The sequence below is a fragment of the Labrus bergylta genome, chromosome 2 (assembly GCF_963930695.1).
Source record: "Labrus bergylta chromosome 2, fLabBer1.1, whole genome shotgun sequence".
Lineage (NCBI taxonomy): Eukaryota > Metazoa > Chordata > Actinopteri > Labriformes > Labridae > Labrus > Labrus bergylta.
The window spans coordinates 5,277,992-5,299,399 of record NC_089196.1 but is presented as its reverse complement, the minus strand read 5'-3'; the positions used below and the strand labels follow the sequence as shown (position 1 = coordinate 5,299,399).

At 40.7% G+C, this 21,408-nt stretch overlaps 1 protein-coding gene across 5 annotated transcripts in view; it reads left to right on the top strand.

Annotated features, from left to right (window-relative positions):
- The first annotated feature begins 5,150 nt into the window (after nucleotides 1-5,150).
- adgrd2 (adhesion G protein-coupled receptor D2) overlaps nucleotides 5,151-21,408 on the top strand; it is a 46,686-nt gene continuing 30,428 nt past the window's right edge. For 3 of the 5 annotated variants that reach the window (XM_065963158.1, XM_065963155.1, XM_065963144.1), the window contains exons 1-14: nucleotides 5,151-5,674; nucleotides 5,920-5,977; nucleotides 6,128-6,367; nucleotides 6,450-7,079; nucleotides 12,048-12,173; nucleotides 12,318-12,412; nucleotides 12,712-12,999; nucleotides 17,134-17,245; nucleotides 19,230-19,364; nucleotides 19,699-19,807; nucleotides 20,597-20,702; nucleotides 20,787-20,842; nucleotides 21,051-21,177; nucleotides 21,297-21,400. In XM_065963158.1, coding sequence (XP_065819230.1) covers nucleotides 5,582-5,674; nucleotides 5,920-5,977; nucleotides 6,128-6,367; nucleotides 6,450-7,079; nucleotides 12,048-12,173; nucleotides 12,318-12,412; nucleotides 12,712-12,999; nucleotides 17,134-17,245; nucleotides 19,230-19,364; nucleotides 19,699-19,807; nucleotides 20,597-20,702; nucleotides 20,787-20,842; nucleotides 21,051-21,177; nucleotides 21,297-21,400 — 2,279 coding nt within the window. In that variant the 5' untranslated portion in view covers nucleotides 5,151-5,581. The remainder of the gene's footprint in view (nucleotides 5,675-5,919; nucleotides 5,978-6,127; nucleotides 6,368-6,449; nucleotides 7,080-12,047; nucleotides 12,174-12,317; nucleotides 12,413-12,711; nucleotides 13,000-17,133; nucleotides 17,246-19,229; nucleotides 19,365-19,698; nucleotides 19,808-20,596; nucleotides 20,703-20,786; nucleotides 20,843-21,050; nucleotides 21,178-21,296; nucleotides 21,401-21,408) is intronic. The other 2 variants (XM_020645486.3, XM_065963148.1) reach the window with 1 other exon arrangement.

The following is a 21,408-nucleotide window of genomic DNA, read 5'->3' as shown; positions in this document are numbered from 1 at the left end:
ACCAGGACCCCCTCAAATCAGACACACTTAAAGCCATCTGCTTTAAGAACATTTAAATGTATGTTGAAACTTTTTTTTATGGGGTATGTGAGTACAGTACATAAAGATGTTTGATAGTTTTTTCACAAAGAAAATAAATATAGTGAGATAATAAGACCTCCTGTGTATACTGTGTTACCATACTGCCCAGTGTCCATGGATCATTTAGATTTTGTCCTGTCGGTGTGTAAAGACCAGGTGGCAGCTTTAAATGGTGGTTAAGTTTAATACATCGACCTTTAATGGGTTTTACTGTGGTGACACAGCAGTGTGGCATGTGTGTCAAGCTGAGCTTTGTACAATTTCAAGGAACTTTGTACAAGTTCAAGGAACTTAACTTTTTTCCAAATCTCAAAATGTAAGACGGTTAACAACTTTGTCTCTCGATCAGTCTTCTTAATATTGCTGTAGTAGTCTGCCAGTTTTCTAGATTCAAATGCAGATTACTTTTTCTGAATCCAAATCCCAAAATGATTACTTCAAATACATGAGTGCACAAGACATCATAAATAGATTTTTTTATGCTAAATATCGTTGGTGTTGAAAAGCATGATAGTTTAAATGTGTCTTCTTCTTCAAGGACAGTAAAGAGAACAAATTTAATTTGTGCATTAATTCATTGTCATTGCAAGAAAAGTAAAACCTTGTCTGTTGTTGAAATGTTCAGAAAAAGAAGAAGTTTAGATTCCTTGACCCAATACATCTAGTGGCCCTCTATGTCTGTGACTTCATTAAATAGTAGCATGTTCCGTGAATGCACTGGTGGCGCAATGGTTAGGGCACGCGTCCCATATATTGAGACTCTCATCTCAAGCAGTAGACCTGGGTTCACTTCCACCTGTGGCCCCTTTCCACATGTCATTCCCCACTCTCTCTCCCTGGTTTCCAACTCTATCCACTGTCCTCCCTCTGCATGAAAAGCCCAAAATAAATATTTAAAAAAAAATAGTAGCATGTTTTTCAGTAGCATATGTGTTTGTGTGTGTGGGGGGGTTAAGTGGCCACTTTGAGGTTGTTCTTCCAAACAGTTAAACTTAATTGCTTCTAGTTCAGTCATATCAAAACTATAAACTAAACATTTATTTTCTTTGACAATAGAGATGACAGAAAACACTGAAATGCAAACACTAGAAAAGTAAGCGGAGCTGGCTGTTGGAGCGCACACTGCCACATCCAGCTGTAGGTTTTATTTAAAAGTATCAAGAATCATCCTTGTATGCTTACATAATTTTCCTACATGTTTGGGTCTGTGTTATATTGCAGCAGAATACGCAAGTAACTCCATATTAAGTTACTCTAACTCTCGCCCATTATTCAACAGAATCACACTATCAACAAATGAGCGGAGAACATACTGGAGAACACAAAACTTAATGCAGCCATTTAATTACGTGCATGGGGATCGTAGTGGTCGCGTGCACACACTGTGTGCACCATGCGACAATCACAGGATATAAACGTCTCTCCCCCCTCTCATTGGCTCGAGCTGAATTCTCTGGATAATATCCTGCTGCTTTCTCACATCAGCTCACTCTGATTTGTTGTTGAAAAAATACAAGGGGTCTGGCAGGAGAAACTCTGGGTCAAGTCTGAGTGAAAAATTAGGGTAATTGCTTTAACACATACAGCTCCTACAGGAGATTTTCAGGAGTTTAGTGCAAGTGTGAGAACCATTTAAGGCTGCTTGTATCCACAGAGTATTCTTTTGGTCACTAGCAAAAGCTAGCAATCAAAGGTGAGCGTCGGAGCATGTATTGGGCATTCAATGGAAAGCTTGTCTACCAGCTAAGCTCTGTCTTGAATACAACAGTTTAGTATCACACCTGCTTTACTGCTGATTTTCCACACACAGTCCGTGGTCCATCAGCGCCACAGTTTTGATCCGTCGGACGGTGCGCGTCCTGCCCCACTGGATCTGTTTCTGGAATGTCAGCGCAGCCATGAGCAGCTGTACACACATCACAAGAGAACTACAAGAGCACGTGGGAATAAAGAGAAAAACATGCAAACAACGTGTTGCTTTGGCTTTCTGAGGATGATTTGTTGTTCGTTTGGTGCCTGTTTTGATGTAATGTTGATTGTGAAAAATATGGTCGTATATTGTGTTTTATTTTGAATTTGACTGGATGCTCTGTGCGTTTCCTTCAACAGGTGGGTCGGGACCCAAAAGTGGGTCACAAAGCCATTTTCAATTGGTTGCTCATGTGTGCCTGAAGAATATGGTGTCACAATGTCTATTAAGAGCTTTTAAAACATGTTTGTGTTGTTCTGAGGTCCAAACTGCAACATTTTTCATTAGATAAAGTCAAATAATCAAATAATTGAACTTAATTTATTTGTCTTTCCTGATGAGAGGCAGATACAGAAACCAGACTGAACCACGAGTGTGAAGTGAAAGCGTGTTGTGTTGTAGTGCGGATGATGAGGCCTTCTTAAAGGTAACATTTCCTAAGCTACATTGAGCAAAGAAAACTTGAATCAGGATTTTTAACAGACACATAAACATGTGATTGTTCCCTTCACAAACCTGTTGATCACTGGCCCACTCTATTCAGTCCAAACATTGAAAAGTAAATGCGTTGGTTTTCACACCATGGCTAAGTTTCACAGTGACTGAAGGAGAAAGCTTTGTGCATTTAGATGAATAGGCGACAGGAGAGTAAGGCACGAGAGAGAGCGATGTCCAGAAGTCTCAGTCTGCAGGACCTTTTGTTCCTGTGGGCTCTCGTCCAGCTCTTCACACTCTGACTGGATACCGAGGAGGAATACTAATGGTCTGCTTTGTCTCAATCCATCTTGTTCTGGATCACTAGATTCTGGGCATTTGGGGTGTGAAGGCTTTACTTCAGCAGTCCAACTCCTAAGTCCATCAGTCTCTCTGTGGGAGTCTGTCTAGACAGGTGTGTGTAAAGCCACGCTAGACAAGATGTTCTCTTTAACAGACCATTTGGGTTGTGATGACGCTTTTCTCTCGAGTTAATTCAGAGTTCTTCAAAGCCAGGTTGTTGAAGAAAATTTAGATGGATGGAGTTCTTTTGATGAGTAAATCAAAGAAAAGCAACAGTGGCATTTAAACATATTAAAATATCCAACTGTATATTATATTACTGTACTGTGAATAGCCTCTTAAGACGCACTCACACTAGGCAATACGTACACTTCACCCCTGAAGTCCAGTTCGTTTGACTAGTGTGAGTGCTCCGATCCATGTTCAAGCATGGTACACTTCCTTGGCCCTGGCACGCTTGGAAAAGGTATGCTTCAAAAGATGTGTACACAACGAGGACAGCCTTCATTATGGAGAAATCCCGGAGTATTCTGAAAGACAGAAAAGTAGCTGTCTCGTTCTTCGTTTCTTTCTCCAATGTGCGGAGGCAGACCCAACAGAACGTCCTTTTTTAAATTTTATTTTTCTTGAGTCTGTCTGTAGTCTTAAAATTAAGGACACTTCATAATTACATAAATCTATGCATGTGTTGTATTTCAACATTATGTACAATAGGTAACAGTGCTCAGGCCCGGTTAGTCCTGGAGCAGTGTGATTGTAGGCCAGCGAGGGAATGGGGAGGGGGGGCAATCATGCTCAAGTACGGTAGAAGTGTTCTGAGACTGTTCAGCATCAGTTCAGTAGAAAGAGGACACTTTGGAAAGTTTGGATTTGCAAGCCGTGCTAGCAAGTAATAATCTATTTAAAATGAGAAGCCAATGTTGGAGAAGTGTGCGGTAAATTGTAAACTCTTCAGTTCACCTGGTTTGATGGCAGAGCAGTGAAAAATATACAACAGGAAAAAGTACGACTAACACAGAAACAAACTAAATAGTTCCTGCCGTCAGCCAAAATGCATACAGTGTGTGTAGATTCTACATTAAAATCTAAAATCTATACACAGGGGTCTAGATTTTCAGCATTGAAAGTGTTCCATCTGCAGTCATTTTGTAGTCCTTTTTTTTGTAACTCAAGTTTTTATTAAGCCCTAACAGTTTTAACCCAATGTAGCACATCTTCCATCGAACACCACTGACTTCCTGTAATTTCTAAAAATTTGTGCATCCATTCCCAGAGGCATATATCGTCTATCCAATGATGATACAAGATGATGCCGATTGGTTCTGAGATTGTTACCTCAGTAAACATATTGATTGGTTTTATGACCTGTGGTATCAAGTGACGTCTGTGCAGCATGATGTTCATTGTCCAATATGCCCCCATTTAGAGTAAAATAGACTGGACCATACAACAGGATGTGCTTGAAGGTGTGGCAACCTGTGTAGGATGAATTACTATAAGGGAACCTATTAATCAGGATACTATCAAAAAATAATTAAATTAAAGTAGGTACTTCAAAAAGTAAGTACAACACAAGCAAACATCTAGAAAGGAGGACCCAACAAACAGCTTAAAGTCCAATCTGACAAACAGGTGCTGACATTGGGATATGTTAATAAATCGTCAAAACATCAGCATTAAAACCATCCTATATATCGTCATCATCAGTATCATTAGGTGTGTAGTCGTTTCTGAAAGAGCTGTGTCATTAGCTTTTTTGAAAAAATAACTTAGTAAACTGATTAGTCAGTTTAAAATCTTCTCAGTCAGTCTTGCTATGTGCAACTATCTTCTTTTGCCCAAGATTACATTTCAGGCTCCAGTGACATCTGTGATCGATACAACTATTAAGTTCATTTGTAAAAAGACTTGCTTTAGGAAATGATTTTGTGGGTGTAATGCTAATCCTGTTGATGTCAGAGGGTACAGAAAAGCTTTTCAAGCATGTTTGCCAAAACCACCAGATGAAAGTGCTCCAAGACAAACTCTACAGTAAACTGTACTTTAATTTTACAACTAGTACTAATGTTTAATTGACTATGAAGTGCAGCAATAAAAACCAATCTTTCAATTACCTTTAGAGTACTGTAGTAGTCTGTGGTTAAAAAAAAGTCTCCTGCTGTGCTTCTCCTGATTTACTCTCTGTGCCAAATGCTTGACACTGCTTGCGCAAGTAGGGTTCTTTTAAAAAAATGACTGCATTTACATGACAAAGGCAGATGGCTTCAGGGTACTAAAGGGAGGGGTGGGGGGATCTGAAGGAAGGCAGGAGACAGACGAGCACTCTTGGACGGACACACTGGGGATTACTGACTCTGAGGAGACCAGAAACTCTGCTGGATATGCTGCACTTCGAAGCCAAGGTACTAGGTGTGGAGTCTGGACCCGATTTGGATTTGATCATACCACACATGGAGTTTGATGCCAGATTACTCAAAGGAACCTTTTTCTGCTTTGGAGGAAGATGTGGATTCTACTACTGAGGGTGCAACAATGACTCAAGACATACTTTCCAGGATGATTGGAAACTACATGCTAAAAAACGACTTGCAAATGGGCTCCGGCTGCCTTGCTATGCAGTAGTCAAGGCTACATTTGACACATATATATTAGAGTGCATATCAATAACAATTGGGTTTATTTTGTAAACCGACTGAGATCTGGACCTTTTCTACCTTGAAGTACATTTTGATCCAGCAGGAGTATCATTTTCTGATGATACTTGGTGGGTTTATTTCAGTTTTAGACAACACTGGCTCAGACATGATTGGAGCCCTGCATTCTGGACTCATACTCTTCGCTTTTTTGGTAACAACTTTTACTCAACTTCTTAACTAGAGCAGTATCAAATGTTTTCTGTCCCTTGTTTTAACCTGATGCCACTGATGTATTTGAAAAAGTACATCGACTTTGGGTAATTACTTAAATTCCTGAAGTTTTAAGAAATGACCAGTTTATTCCAGGAGAAATGAAACTCCAGTTTGTGCATGCTACTCATAATAAATGCAGAGAAATGCTCTGTTGGAATAATTCAAACTTGTCTTGTCCTGTAGGTGGTATGTGAGAGTGAGCCCACACATGCTGGGCCAGACAGAATGGGAGACTCGCATGGTGAGACTGTAAATTGCTTTTATCGGCTCTTCAGTGGCCAGCAGTCTTTATCTGGTGTACTGCCTTCTTTACTTTTAAACATCTTTCAGTAAAATATAGTTTGAAAATCTATTTGAGGTACCTTTTTTGAATGTGTCTTGTCCTCAACAGGACAACCCAGACTGGCCCATCTAACTTCTCACTGGGCATTTCAGCTGGTCAATGATTCACTGGCCTTCTCCAGGGCTGACAGCTTCTGCAGAGGTCAGTTCAGCTCCCTTGCCGACCTCGACCAATCAGATGAGCGGGAAGGGGTGATGGAGCTGCTTCAACAGACAGGACTTCGCACACCCATCTGGGTTCGAAACCCCAGCAAGGCGGTCAACAAGCCTGTGGCCCTGTCAAAGCAATGTGGGTAAAATTCTCCCAAGCTATAAAGAAAGTAAAGGAATATTTATGTCTTCGCTGAATTTCTTCTTCTGCTCTTGTGTAGATTCTCCATTCTCAGCTCTAAGCTTCCCAAGGGATTCCCGCGAGGGGTTTGTTCGTGTCAACATGTCTTTTCCAGCCCTGTCTTCAGTTAGTGTGTGTGTCCGTGTTCAGTGGAACTCTGAGTGGAATGAGGTGTCCACCATCTTTTCCTACGCTGCACCTGTCATTACCAATGAGTTCCAGCTAAGAGGCCAAGTGGACAAGCAGGGACGCATCCTCCTGGCACTGATTATCCATGGGAAGCACCTGCCTTATAAGGCATCTTTTCCAAATGATGGAGCGTGGCATCACATCTGTGTCATGTGGCGGCGTAACAGTGGCCACTGGGCTATTTATGTGGATGGAGATAAAAAGGACTTGGGCTCAGACACGGACACTTCCAGGGATATTTACGGAGATGGGATACTCATTTTGGGTCAGGACCAAGACTCATTTGGTGGGAATTTCACAGAGCCCTTTTTTGGAAATATTACTGACCTGAATGTTTGGAATATGACTCTGGAAACAAGGCATGTCCTTGCCCTTAACGCATGTTCATCCATTGACCAGGAAGTGGTCTTTAGTTGGAACCCCGACCACCTCATCAAACACCCAGTGGTCAAAGAGGAGCAGGTCCATCTGTTTTGCCGAGGTAAGATCACACGTGTGCTAAATCCCAGTCAGGTTCTCTTTCAGAATCGGTCCTCCTAAAGTTTTGTTATAATATAAAGATATAATCTTTGGAATGAATATATCTCTGTTGTCGTCTCGTGTTGGTGGGAGGGTGATTTAGATAGGCTACCAGTGAGTTGAACAAGGGATGCAGCTTACGATTTTTTTCCATAATGCATACATCAGCAAGGTAATTCTATGATTACTCAAATAATCAAGTCTAAAAAAGTGTGGACAATGTTCAGAAAATATCCCATTGCCCTACAGTAGCTGATATCTTCAAATTATTTCTCATGACACAATAACTGTTTAATTACTGTAATTAGTGACAAAGAAAATCGGCAAATCATAGAGAGGCTTCAGCAAGTATGAGAAACAAGCTGGAGAATTAAGATTATCCAACAAAAAAACTTGTAGCAGTCCTCCAAGAGCCACAGATATCAGACTTTTTTGAAACTATTGATTGTTGTCCAGATGCAGGTTAAGTGACATGTGGTCTGTATGAGAAAAAAACACTTGCCTTGATCCTATTTCTACAAAGTATCAAAGTGTGTTATTTCATTTTCCGATAGAGGAACATTTTATCCCTCTACAGCACTGCTAGGGTTGGGTATAGCTTGGGTTTATTTTCAACACTACTGGTGATGGTTGACAACATTAAACAAAATGTCATGAATTGAAAAGGCGACTTTGAACTTCAAATCAAACCCAATATATGAACTCTTAAAATAAACGAAACACAAAAATTTAGATAAAAAATAAAGCCTAACCCCCCAAAAATAAAATTTTCTACAAACCACTCTACCTTCTACTCTCAACTTTTTTGAGTGATTAAATGATTCCAATGAGATGTGTATATGTGTGAGAGATAGTGTATGTGTATCTAATCAATTTAATGAGAGAAATTAGCTTGTAGCTAAATCGGTAGCATCTCTTCTCCTTTTTTGATGATTTAAATAAGATGAAATTGAACTTCTATCTTTAAGAACATCTCAAATAAGCTCATGTAATTAAAGAACCGTTACATGCACCTAAATGAGATGTTATGATAAATCCAATTAAGTTTATTAGACCAGAGAAGATGTTTTTACAAGTCACTGTGTGTTCAGTTGCTTCGAACGGAATTGGTTTGGTTTGCGGTTTCTTTTCACACCTCCTTTCCTGATATGACACAATAAAAGCATTCCAAAGACAGCATAACTGGGACCTTTATTGTGAAGAACGTTCCGTTAATAAAATGTGTTCATTGTTAAATTGACTAAGCTTTAACTGCTACACTTTGCGGTGATTTTTGATTGACACTGTAAGGAGTTACAGCACTTTCAGACGCCCTTTTGATCATGAGACCCTGCCACAGCCTGCTAATTCAAATTTTTAATCATGTTTGACTCAGGACAAGCGAGACAACCGCCACAGAGCAAAGCCATTACTGCACATTGCCTTGCACTCAGTCTGTCACTGACACCCTCTCCGACACGAAGAGGCGGAACTCTGTGGTCAGTGAGCGCGTAGGATTGTCTGGCTCTAAAGTCAGAGTGGAACACGCAGCAGGCCTGGATTCAGTTTACATACTTGGCTGTCATGAATCACCCTTTAGGTATATTTTATTCACCCACAACCATGGCTGGTTGTTTCAGCAAATGCATCCCATTTTGCTTAAGGCATTTTGCCGTGTTTTGGATGGTAGCAACTCGCTAAGCTAATTTAAAGCTAACTATTACCTGCTGCCATCAGTGTATAGCGTTAATTATGTTTGCTCTTGTCTCAGCCTATGTGATAATGCTTCTGTTGCCTGTAATTTCTGTTTCTGGACGCCTGAGGGTGATATTGGAAAGCTCACTGAGCAGAGAAGGTAAAGAAGGGTCAGCATCTTTGGATCTGACATGTAGTGATTGGTACAGAAATGAAGCACTGAAGTCTGTTTTTCCCCGGTTGGTACCGGACTTGTTGGTTCCAGTACCATACAGGTACAGAATTTCGATACTATTCAATAATATATCTTGACTATTATTTGAACTCTTATCTGCAATGAGGAGAAGAGTTAGGATTTATCAATGGTCAGTCCAAACATCTGTGCTGTGCTTTGGTCGAAATATAACATGAATCAAGCACTAGAGGAGGTTTGTGACTCTGTATAAACCAGCTCTCTCAGAACCCTCCGTTTTGGTGTGTGTGTCTCTTTAAATGCAATGAGCCCCCCCTGAGTTTTCCCTGAAGAAATCACTCCTTTGCTAGTGAGAATAAAAATGGTAAACCTGCGTAAAAGTTTTGTTCTAGGCTTGGGTTGCAGTCCATGGGTGGAGATACCAGGGGAGGGGAGGGGATTTTTATTTTTACCAGAATCCCACTGTGACGTCACAAGCTGAGCAAATTTGAAACAGAGCATTTTTCTCTGTGTTGTAAGACTTAGGCAGACTGGATGGGTTTATTTCACATTTTGTGGGTCAGTAGACACTCAGGTAATATGTTCAAAAACACTGTAAAAGTGAACTTTTCATAATATGTCCCCTTTAAAGGTTAATCCAACCTAAACCTTTGCAGGGTGTTTTATCAAATCACGACATATAACAACTGTAGATATCGCTATGAATATCATTGTATCTTTTCTTGCAACAATTGAGATTCAGATCTGATTTTACAGACTATCAGAGAATCGTTCAGTTGCCTGTTTAGGATTGGCTTACACAGTTGTCTTTCCAGATGACATTGCATTACATTAAAAGCCAAGCCAAGTTGAGCTTTTTTTTCCCAGTCTGCACTGCTCTTTCTTTCTTGAACATTGAATTGGAACCCTGACTGTGTCTCTTAAGTGACACAGTCGGGGTTCTCATTCAAAGACTTAGAGCTCGTCTTTTTTCCCATAGGCTAATGTTATTCTAAACATAGCATGATTTGGAAAGGGGTTAAAATGTTAAGCCTACTTGTTGTCTTCAGCCTTCTGATGGCCAAAGCCATGAAGGACAAAGCCTGCCAATGAGTGTATTATTTACTGAAAGGGATTATGGTAGTTGTGAATTTGTCACGTCTGAGAAAGTAGCCCTGCTTATGTCTCTTAGCAGACACTACCCAGCTTATTCACTTTGTGTAGTTATCCCTGCAGAAAGTAATGCACTGTAATCTCTAATAATGTTTATGTCGTCCTGGTCGAATTTGGAGATCAGAGGGAGGTGACATAGAAGAGCGGTCGACATAGTCCTCTTTGGGAAGTGGTCAAATGCTGAAGGACTTTGACCCATGACACCAGGAGTTTAACGCTATGTGAAACAAATCAGCATTTAGCTTTACTGTATGATGTGTAAAAATCAACTTTACGAGACAGATTATTTAACATGAAGCACAATTTAAAAAGGAGGAGAGCAGACCTTACTAAAAAAAACAAAGAGTACCATGCAAAGACCTTAAACAGACATCACCTGTGTGTCAGTAAAAGACAGGGGATGGGGACTGTGACAAACATTGGGTTTTGGCAACACTGCACTTGTGCACTTGGACATGTTTGGGATTGCACACAAAAAGGAACAGCATGACATTTCCTGAGATTTCCAAAAAACATGTGTACACACTATCCGGCATGTAGAAAACATGGTAAAAGGAAGTCACAAAATCACTGCTTGTTCTTATTTTCCACCATGTTACAACCAGCTTAGGAGAAATGTGACTCTCTCCTTCCTCACTCCCAATGATTAACAAAAATCATGAATTTACAATCCACATTAATCTTTTTATTTACCATATTCACAAAATTAATCGAACTTCAGGTAGAACACCGGCAACATAACAAACAGAACATCTAAGTGAAATCCAAAACTACCTCACCTCAAATACAGTAAATCAAAGAAAATACAGGCATCTTGCCTAACTCCAGGAAAACAGGAGAAAATATGAATCATAAGAAAAAGGCTACTCTCCCCACAACAGAATAAAGACTGAACAACATTAACAATACGTCAACACACAAAGTTTCTATCTTTCAAAAGGGGAACATGACTCTCCCTTTTGCTCCCTTTTGAATCAGGCGCCCTCGGCTCTCCTCCAAAGTTTCCCCCAGTCATCGGGCGGCACCTGATGCGCAGCACAAAAACAGACTCAACAAACAAGAAAAGGACACGAAGGCAGACTCAATAATAAACACACTTTAATACACTTATGACTCACAGTCATAGCAACCATTTCTTAAAATGTGTTTGGACTTTTCTTTCACTTTATGAAAGAGACACAATATCCTGACGAGTACATCTTAGATCCCAGACTTTACTCATATTGAGTTATCCAACTCGCTAATCCAATATATTCCCAAAAACTGTCCATAAAGCAAACTTCTTATGGATTAGCTCATGGTGACTTTACTCCATTAGGTAGTGGTCACTGTAAAAACTTGAACTTAACCTTAATTGTAGTGCGTCGACTCGTTTTAGTAAGGGTTAACTTGTGGTTGCTCGATGGTGTCTGTGTTTGAGTTTTTCGGTGATTCAGGAATAAAGCCTGTTAATTTATATTGTGTAAGGATGAACTTAATCAGTTTGAGACACCTGTAAAAAAAAAATGTGGATGACTAAGGGGTCAGAATGAAAGGGAGTGAAACAGGAAAGGAGGGAGGGATGGTTCGAGGGGATTCCCACAGTTCAATCAGTGCGGGGGCAGCTTGGGGAACAACAGAGCTCCATGCAGAGAACAGTAACTCCCCCACTATCTCACTTTTCTTCTTCAAGATCTCTGCAGTCCGATCTGTGAAAACATCTCAAGCTTTATGTGTTTTCTCATTCAATATGTTTTTTTTATAAATGTACTGCCTCTTCATTTTCCTTATTTCCATTGTTCTTTTGAATCAATTTGCATATGTTTCCATCTATTGCTTATATTTTTCACATGAGGATGATACATTTTCAGGCTGACTTTTTTGTTGTTGTATCACTGTGTGTCTGAATGTGGGATCATATGAATGTGTTAGCAGTAGTCCTCCAGCAGATGGCACTGCAGGGCTGCAGGACACTGCAGGGTTGGCAGGATCAACTCCCTCTCTTGGTGGTGACGGAGTGCTCTGATTCGCTGCCGTTCATCTGCAGGAGCAGCAGAGGTGAGTCTCTTACTCTGTTATTAGGGTTTTAAAGAAGTGATGTCAAAGGGGCAATGATGATGACTGGACATCCTTAAGGATGAGCTCTTTAAGCAGCAGAGCATCAAATGTTATTTCATCATCCACATGTTGTTTTTGGCACAGAGCGCTACCTGAAGATGAAGCAGATGAGTGATTCTCAGAACCTGCAGCCCTCTGCCTTCATGAACCATCTGATGAAGCTTTCCAACAAAACACAGGTAGATAAACCCATACATCTTCATGCAGCTGACATTTTCCAACTTCTCAAAAATATTGAAACTTGAAACTTTCATCCAAATTTTTGCTGAACACCTTCTTCTTGGCCTGTAAAGTATGCCTAACACCAGGGCTCCAACAAATAGATGGAACACATCTATTTGTTGGAGCTTAATCTCTTAAGCCGACATAGTACTAGTGTCAGTAACAGAAATGAAGCAAGTTTTGTTATTGATATGAGATGTTATATGATGAAGTCTTGTATCCATGTTGAACCTGATGTCTCCGTCTCGGCTCCCAGGCCACACTGGGGCAGCAGCCGTCGGAGCTGAGCAGCCTGGCTCAGGCATCTGCCCTACTGGACGTCTCTGTCCAGGCCCTGGAAGACACTCAGGAAGAACTGCAGCCAACAGACATGGTGGCCCTCATCCAGCTGCTGTCTCTGGCTGCCGACGTCCCCACGCTGCCGCTCGCCGATGCCACCAACCACAGCCAGGACAGAGTCCAGGAGCTCAGCCAGCACTTCATCAGTGTGGCCGACAGCATCATCAGTGAAGACAACGCCCTCAAGTGGCAGGCCATCAAAGAGGTAGCACTTAAACACACACTCACTTTTTCCACAGCCCTGAAGAGGCTCCTTCCTGTTGGAGCATTTACAAACCTTTAAAGCTAATGTAATGCTTTTACGATACGATGAAATACGATATACTTTTTCTCCTTGGTCAAATGGCTGAAAACATTCAGCTGCTTCCAAAACTATCAGGGATATAAAGAAACTAGCATGATTTTGAAAGTGGCTCCGTCTACACACGCCCTCTCCCTTCTGTGTTCTTCTGACTATTTTACTACTCACGACGCCCAACGACAAACTCACAGTATAAACTCCGTCATCTGTGTCAGGCTAGAGGTAGAGAATGAGCAGGGAGACAGGGAGGTTGGTACCTTGCAGACATTGGTCAAGTTTTTACATTCTTACAAACTGCTACAGATGACAGATTTTCTTTGTTCCTTTTTCAAATTACATGAGTTATTAATTTCTGTCAGGACCTAAAGACAATTTCAACCAAAATCTTAAAAAAGTGTAAATGAATGAAATTACCAACCCTGCCTTTAAAGAAATATTACTCTATAAGCGACTCAAAGGACATGTAGCAGTGAATACTTTTCAGTCATTGTTCCAGTAATCACATTAGATAGATAGGATACAGAGGTACTTTATTTTCATTGTATAAAAGAGAACAACAAATCTTTCTTTGCACCAGTCCTGTGCAGCATTGTTAGAAAATCTGGTCCAATATAAACATATATCCTTAGCTCTGTACATTTAGCTACATTGAATTAGTAGACAAACATGGTCAGTAGACAGATAAAAATAAATGGTTATTGTGCAGTGAATAGATAAGTAAACAGTTACAGTGCAGTGACTGGATGAATACATACATATATGTACTGAAGGGGTAAACAGCATGGTGCATTTGCTGAATAAAGAAATAGTTATTTTACACTGACATACACACACTGACAAATAAATAACAGATATAGTGGAATGAAATTGTGAATAAATAAGATGAATAGTCATTGTACAGTGAATGAATAGTCATTGCTCTATTTAGCAACAGTGAGGTCAATACTGCACATGTATGAAGCGTCTTGTTTGGTAGAGCGGGGGTTTACGGATTCAATGGTTTCTCCACAGCTTTCAGAAAGAAGCTGTTTCGTAGCATGTTTGTCTGTCTGTGAATAGTTCTGAGTCTGCCTGAGGGAAGGGTGGTGACCATAGAGTGTCCAGGGTGTCGTGAGACCCTTTAAGTGGACAAAGCAAAGTTTGTGAGGACGGCTCGAGTTGATGTCTCCGAGGGATGGGAGAGGGGAGCCAACAATCCACTGAGCTGTTTGAATGATCCTTTAAAGATCCTTCTTCTCTGTTTCAGTGCAGCTTAAACACCGGACAGTACAGCTGTATGTCAGGTTACTCTCTAATGTGTAGCAGGAGAAGTTTCTTCAGAAGGATCACAGGGGGGTCTGTTGAGCCTCAGTGTCCTCTGGAAGAAGGGCTCAAGCTTAAGTTAAGTTTCAAAGAACAACATCAGAGCTAGTGCTGGGCGATATGACCTCAAATAAATATCACCATTAATTTAACATTTGACCTCGATTACTATTAAAGAACGATTATTTGTTTTTGTTTTTTGTCCTCATAGTTCTCTGACATGGTCTCTACTGTGAATATGTTCAACTATTAAAGCATTGCTTGAAATGAAAACGACACATTTTACTTTTAATGTAGAAATGATCTTCTCAAAAAACTATAAAATAAATATCTTGCATTTCTTGCTAACAGTCTTTCTGCAGTGTTTACATTTGATTTATTTTTGTTCAGTGTCGTCTTCCATAAAGACAAAATGTGTCGGACATTGCTGTCCCGGATTGGACGTGTCGTCATGTGACACTGTACTGAAAATAATCAAAATAATCGACATGGGCAAGATAACGTCGATTAGAGGTTCTGAATGTCTGTTTTGATTAATTAAAGAATAATTGTCCATCCCTAGTTAGAGCTGTTTAAAATCTGACCTTAAAATCTATAAAGGAACAAACTTTGATAAAAGGCTGATTTTATGTCATCATCAACAGCTGCCAAATATCTTCAAAGTTTCCTCATCTTTCAACCCCCATGGTCACGACCCGAGGCTGCCTGTAGTCAGTGTCATTAAGGTAATACAGGCCTGTTTTACTTTCTGCACCCATTGACTTATATTTGGAGACATAACATTGTTGCTTAAGAGAAAAAATAAAAAATAAAACAAAAACTGAAGCAGCTGGAACCCAGATACCCTGATGTTTGTCTCCTGTACAGTCTGTGTAAACAAGCGAGGTAGTCAATGGAGCATCCAGACAGAGGAGACGGATAATGATGAGGACAGTGTCTTATTGTCACTTTCATCAGGACAAGAGTTAAAGATGTAAGAGACTCATCTTTTAGATCTCTCCAACTCACATGATGCTGATAATATGACTACAATCATCCAATAGGGCTCATCAGTGTGATTCTGGAAGTAAAAAAAATCCCATTAATTTTCTCCATAGCAGATTTGATCATGAGCTATGATGTCATAACTCTATATTCTCAACATCGGGGAAAAGAACTACACAACCCACAATCGTTTTTCAATACAGTTTTTGGCGCCGAATCACATGTACTGAAGTCACGAGTATAGGGGTAGCTGTTGTCTTGGTAACAGGCTTCAATCTCTGGATGTAAGGATTTTGTGAAATGTCAATGGAGGATTGGAACGGGGGGAGATTTAAGTCTGGAAACCAGAGCCGCCGAAAAAGTGGGCGGTCACTGTTAAGCTCTTTTCCCTACACACACATTAGACAAACCTTCCTGCGTTATTTATTGAATTTTTTATCTATTAACTCTCTGTGTAGAAGAATGTAGGACATTGCAAAATAGTCTGTATACAGAGGATTTATAAAAAAAATGTTAAAATCCTTGAAAAATTGCATCAGGACTATAATAGTTATGTAGCACTAAAAATTAGTGATTACAGGGGATGTTTCATACATGCATGCATCCTCTCAATATCATGGTGCGCTGAGGTTCATAACAAGTCTCAGGGCCCTGACTCATCATTGAACTTTGTATGATCGAGTTGGCTGGCCTGCATCGTCCAAGCATAGACAAAATCATTGGCATGTCCTTATTCATAAGGCTGTTCTTCATCTGCTTCCCTCATACCTGTGCGATTGTATTCATGTGAAAAGAGCTGGAAGGCACAATCTTCACTCTGCAACCCAGTCACAAAAGGTATTTTGTTTTGAGTTCCCAAAGTGCATCTGGAAGCGTGGGAAAATGTGTTTCAGGTACGCTGAGGCCTGGAATCTCCTGCAGGATGATCTGTGTCTAGGAGCTGGTCTCTTTAAATCTTTAAAAGTTTAGATAGATAGATAAGATAGATGGATGGATGCTGTTTCAGCTCTGAAGCACAAGAGGGCAGTATGCTTCTATATTCACTGTCACAGTGCCCAGCTCGTCATCATAATTGGAAAGTTACCAAGAGAATAGCTGAACAGAGCTGACAGACGCTTAAGCGGCAACCCATACATGTTGAGAAAAAAACATTAACGAGAGGAAAAATACGCTCTCCACAGTCGGTGCATTGTTTTCCCACTAAACTCTATTAACGTACCAAGTCTGTTTTTGTTCCCTTCTGTCGCTGCGGTATTGATGTGTGCAACTTGATGAGGTTGCCTTATGACAAGTGTTGTGTTTCTCTCAGCGCTTGCCTCGTCTCCCCCCCCCCTCAGGTCCTCTCAGCACTCCAAGGCCACCTCAGCCCAGACTCAATGGATGAACAGCACTCTGAAAAGGCTGTGGCTGTACTCATCCACAAACCTCCCTCGCTCTGCTCCCCGCTCTGCCTCCAAGGCTCAGCTCTTAGACTGGCATATTGAATTCAGAGTGAGGGGTTTCAAAGCAGACAATGACAAAATCCACAACTGTACCCTGCGTTATAGGCTGATCCATTGAACTGTGTGTGCCCTTTTCAGACAAACTGTGTGTGGACTCCTGCAAACATTTAGTGGCGCTGAAAGCATTTTCCCATTGTGTGGCATTTGAATGGTCATTTTGAAATGTACCTCTTTAGCTTTGATGCATGTTCAGCGGGGCAGATTGGGTGAGTGCGACTCTGCTGAGATACCGTCGCTTCGTGTGTTTTAGGTGGTGAGCGGCCCCATGGATGTGGTCAAGAGCATCGACCGGATGGTGACCAGCCTGAGCCCCCGCTTGATGGCAGAGACTGACCGCCTGACCATTCACAGCCCCAATATTAGTGAGTCACACACACACACACACACACACACACACACACACACACACACACACACACACACACACACACACACACACACACACACACACAGCCATGTGAAACAAATATACCAGAGGAATTTTTATACAACAACAATGACATGTGTGATGAGGTGAGGGTCCATCAAGGAGGACTGGCTGCAAAATTTACCGACCATGTTTTTTTTCAGTGCACAATCGCCATCTAAGATCCTTTATAAATAAAAACCATCTACCCATAGATAAAGTAGTGTAAGTGACGGCTGATAGAGAGAGAGAGAGAGAGAGAGAGAGAGAGAGAGAAGTCCACTGTTAGCTGGATCGATTGTAATGTGACGTCTCATTTTATATATATATCATAAATAGATCTAAGCTGACTTTTTTTTTAAATGATTTATTTCTGGGCTTTTTAAGCCTTTATTGAGAGAGGACAGTTGATAGTGCCATGAATCATGGAAAGACAGAGAGAGTGGGGAATGACATGCAGGAAAGCAGCCACAGGTCTGATTCAAACTAGCCGCTTGGTGAACTAAAGTCTTCTTACATGGGCGTGTCCATTAACCACTAGGCTACCGGCGCCCCGACATGTGACATGTTTAATCCATTACTTACTAGAAGACAAATACATAAGTTTCCGCATCTTGTTTTTCAATATTTCATTCTTTATAGTTCAGTTGCCTTTCTGGGTTAACTCTGGGAGGAAGTTAGTTCTTGTAATTGTAAGCAGAGCTTTACAAAGCCCATGAAGAGAGACGCAGCCGACAGGAGAGTAAAGATTTCTGTGTCTGTAACAAAAATGTATTTCTTCCCCCAACTACGTGTCAAAGTGAGACACCTGGGCAGGTGTGTGATGAAGACTTCACATAGTATACACAATGACAAAATATCTGTTTGTACCGTAAGGCAGATTCTCTTGTCTATTAGACACTATAGGACATATTTTTATTCTTACTTTATTTTGAAAAGACACAGAGGCTATCATTTGTCACTGGGTTCCATGAAGTAAAAGAAATACTTTGGATTCAATCATCAAATTTCATTGGACCAAACTGAATCATACCGAATCATTCTGTGTTTTAATGAATCGTCCCTGCATCAGATCGTCTTGTAAAGGAGAGACTCACACCCCTAATTGGTTACAGACTGACAGATTAGTCACACCTATTCGTCAGAGAAAATGAATGTAACAGGGATATTATTAACCAAACACTTTAGTGACGCTCCATCTCTGTACAGTCTGAGTATATCAAAAATACAGGACTGTTAGTGGGCATGTATGGACAGGTTTTCTGTTGCATAAGCTACATTTCAGGTGTTCTCTCTCTTTCAGTTCTGACCTCAACATTAGGTCAGCAATAATTCAATAAAAAGAAATTTGTAGCAGTGTGTGGGGCAGGGTTGGAGAGAAAACTCTCTTAATTATGCAATGAGACTTATCACATTGTGAACTTTCCTCACGCATTGTGAGGATTTGCTCTTGGAACATCTTGACTAAAATATTTCTTTCTGTGCTCGGTGTGGCAAGAAAAAGAATCTCAAGTAGATTCCTCAGATAAAATAAAAGCGACTCCTTCGAACGATCCTGCAGGCGCATGATAAAGTTGCCATGGTAACACAGTTCCAGCGCAGGTTAATCAACGCTGATTGAATTTTCAGACAACAATTGCTCTTGTTCTGAAAGTGTGGTTCTTAAAAAGTGACTGAATGGATGCAGAGGAAAGGCCAAACAGGAGTGAGAAAGAAAAATGTGACGAAAACATTTATTTACACTTCGGTCTCATCGTTTGTTATTGAGCTCTCACATATTTGACAGAGTCCAGAACATTGCATCTGATTTGAATAAAACCAACCAACAATAAGATAAAAAAATCAGGAAAAACTAACGCCCCTATAAAGTATATTTTCTTTATGCAGAGACTCTGAGCAGGAAGTCTAAACCCCCCTCTGTGTTGTGCTGTGTTTCTCAGAACTGGAGGTGCAGCAGCAGAGGCTGCAGGACGGATCCAAAGGTTCCAGCTTCTGCGGGCCTGAGACAGACAAACACACCAGTGTAGACTGCATTTCAGTCCCACATCACAAGATACAGGATCTCCATAACAACGGTAGGAAAATGCTTCAAGATCCAATCATTTAAGAGCATTAACTTATTCAGACTTTACCTAGCACAACTATCAGTCTTTTCAAAGAGGCTTTTTATTTACCTTGTCTTGCAATGCACTAACAGCACACTTGTGAATGTGCATGGATTCACATACACTCCCAAGGTCTTGTGAAGTGAAGTGCAGATGGAGCCACTTTGTTGGGTTTCGCAACAGCTATTGACGATGAACAATAAGTTATCCTAAATGAACCACATTTCTCTTGATGTTTCATTTGACGTCTTGTCTGGCACGAGCTCAAAAGGCCTCTCTTCTTGCTGTTGTGTTGAAACCGCAGGCTTCCACCGGCTCACGTTGGTTAACACGTGGTACGGCTCGCTGCGGCCTCTTTTCAATCCGGGGGAGAACATCACCATGGTTCCTACTGTCACTGACGGCAGCCAGAGGTAACGTACGAGCACGGGTAAAGCTTGAAATGTCTGGATGTACATCACCACAGGGTCCCAGTGTGGCATGTTTAACACAACAGGCTGTCAATGGCATGTGGGCTCCCTTGTCTACTGAATAAAATTAGTGGTTTGATCGGACCCCCAAAGAAGAAACAAAGGAACTACAGGTTACAGGAGAAAATGTATTTCTAAAGTTCTTACCTTACACAGACTTATTGCCAAGCTACTGGCATGCATATAGCAAAGAGGTCAATATGGGATGATTTGAGGAACTGAATTAAATCCAAGTTGTTGCACATTTAGTTTTCTTTATGAAAAACTAATAGTAATAAATATAAATTGGTGGTTAATTGAGGTACTATTTCATATTTGAGAAAAAGAGCTAGCTTCCTGGATTGTGAAGCTTTAAACCAAAATGTTCTGAAGACAATATATATATATCAGTATCTATGTAATTTATAAGGGGAAATGTTGACACAGTTTGTAGTTTTTCATTTACTATTTTTATTTATAGTGTTGTTGTTTTTTCTCTAGACTGTATCGATCTCTATCACTTGTTTGCTATATTTAATCTCCTCTCTTTTACAGCTCATCTCATGTTATCTTAATTTGGTGAAAAAATCATGTGGAAAACTTAAAATGATGTTCTTATTGTACTTGCAAAGACAACTAGGTAAAGATAATTATTTTTCCATCTGTCTTGGAGTAGAACATATTCAACATGTTCTTCCATTCATAGCTCCATAGGTCCATTGTTATAACATATGGATCTTTTTCCATTACTAGTTATTTGGGCACTGTCCTGGGCTCCTCAGTCATTTCCACCACAGTGCTGGGAGACGACCAGCCGGTCAGCACGGCGGTTCACTTCAAGCTCCAGCACAGAGCGCAGGTCAGCAAAATGTGTGATATCCACAGCCATCCCTCACCATTGTTTTCTTGATTCAATATCAGATTCACTTTCTTTTTCTCACAGAATCCTGCTGGTACCGTTTACGATCCAGTGTGTGCCTTCTGGGATTTTGAACTCAAGTAAGAACCAATGAACACACAACATAAAAAGCGTGGGCAATTTGAAGGTCTCAGATTCCTCTGTAACACCACACTTATCTCACCGGTTTCATTTGGAAAGAAATCTGATAAAATGTTGTGAAACTTTTAGATAGGAGAATATTTTCATTCTTGACACATTGTGTATGTACAATGGATATGTCAGTATGTGCTGTTTGTGTCTGACTAGTCCCGAGGCGGGTGGGTGGTGGAATACGAAAGGCTGCGAGGTAGTGTCCAAACAACATGGATACACTGTGTGCTACTGCAACCACACCACCAACTTTGCATTGCTTCTTCAGGTTTATGAAGCCCAGGTAACATTCCTCTCCCTGCAACTATCACTCTGTATTTTTGTGCGAGCTTTCATCCGCACTTTGTGTGCTATTTACAGCCTGTGTGTGTGTTTGTCTGTGTGTGTATTTGTGTGTGTCAGAGGAGCCCAGAGAACGAAAAAGCTCTGCAGGTGCTGACGTTCATCGGCTGTGGAGTGTCTCTGTGTGGCCTCCTCTTCACCTTCATCCTCTTCATCGCTGTGGGGTGAGTCA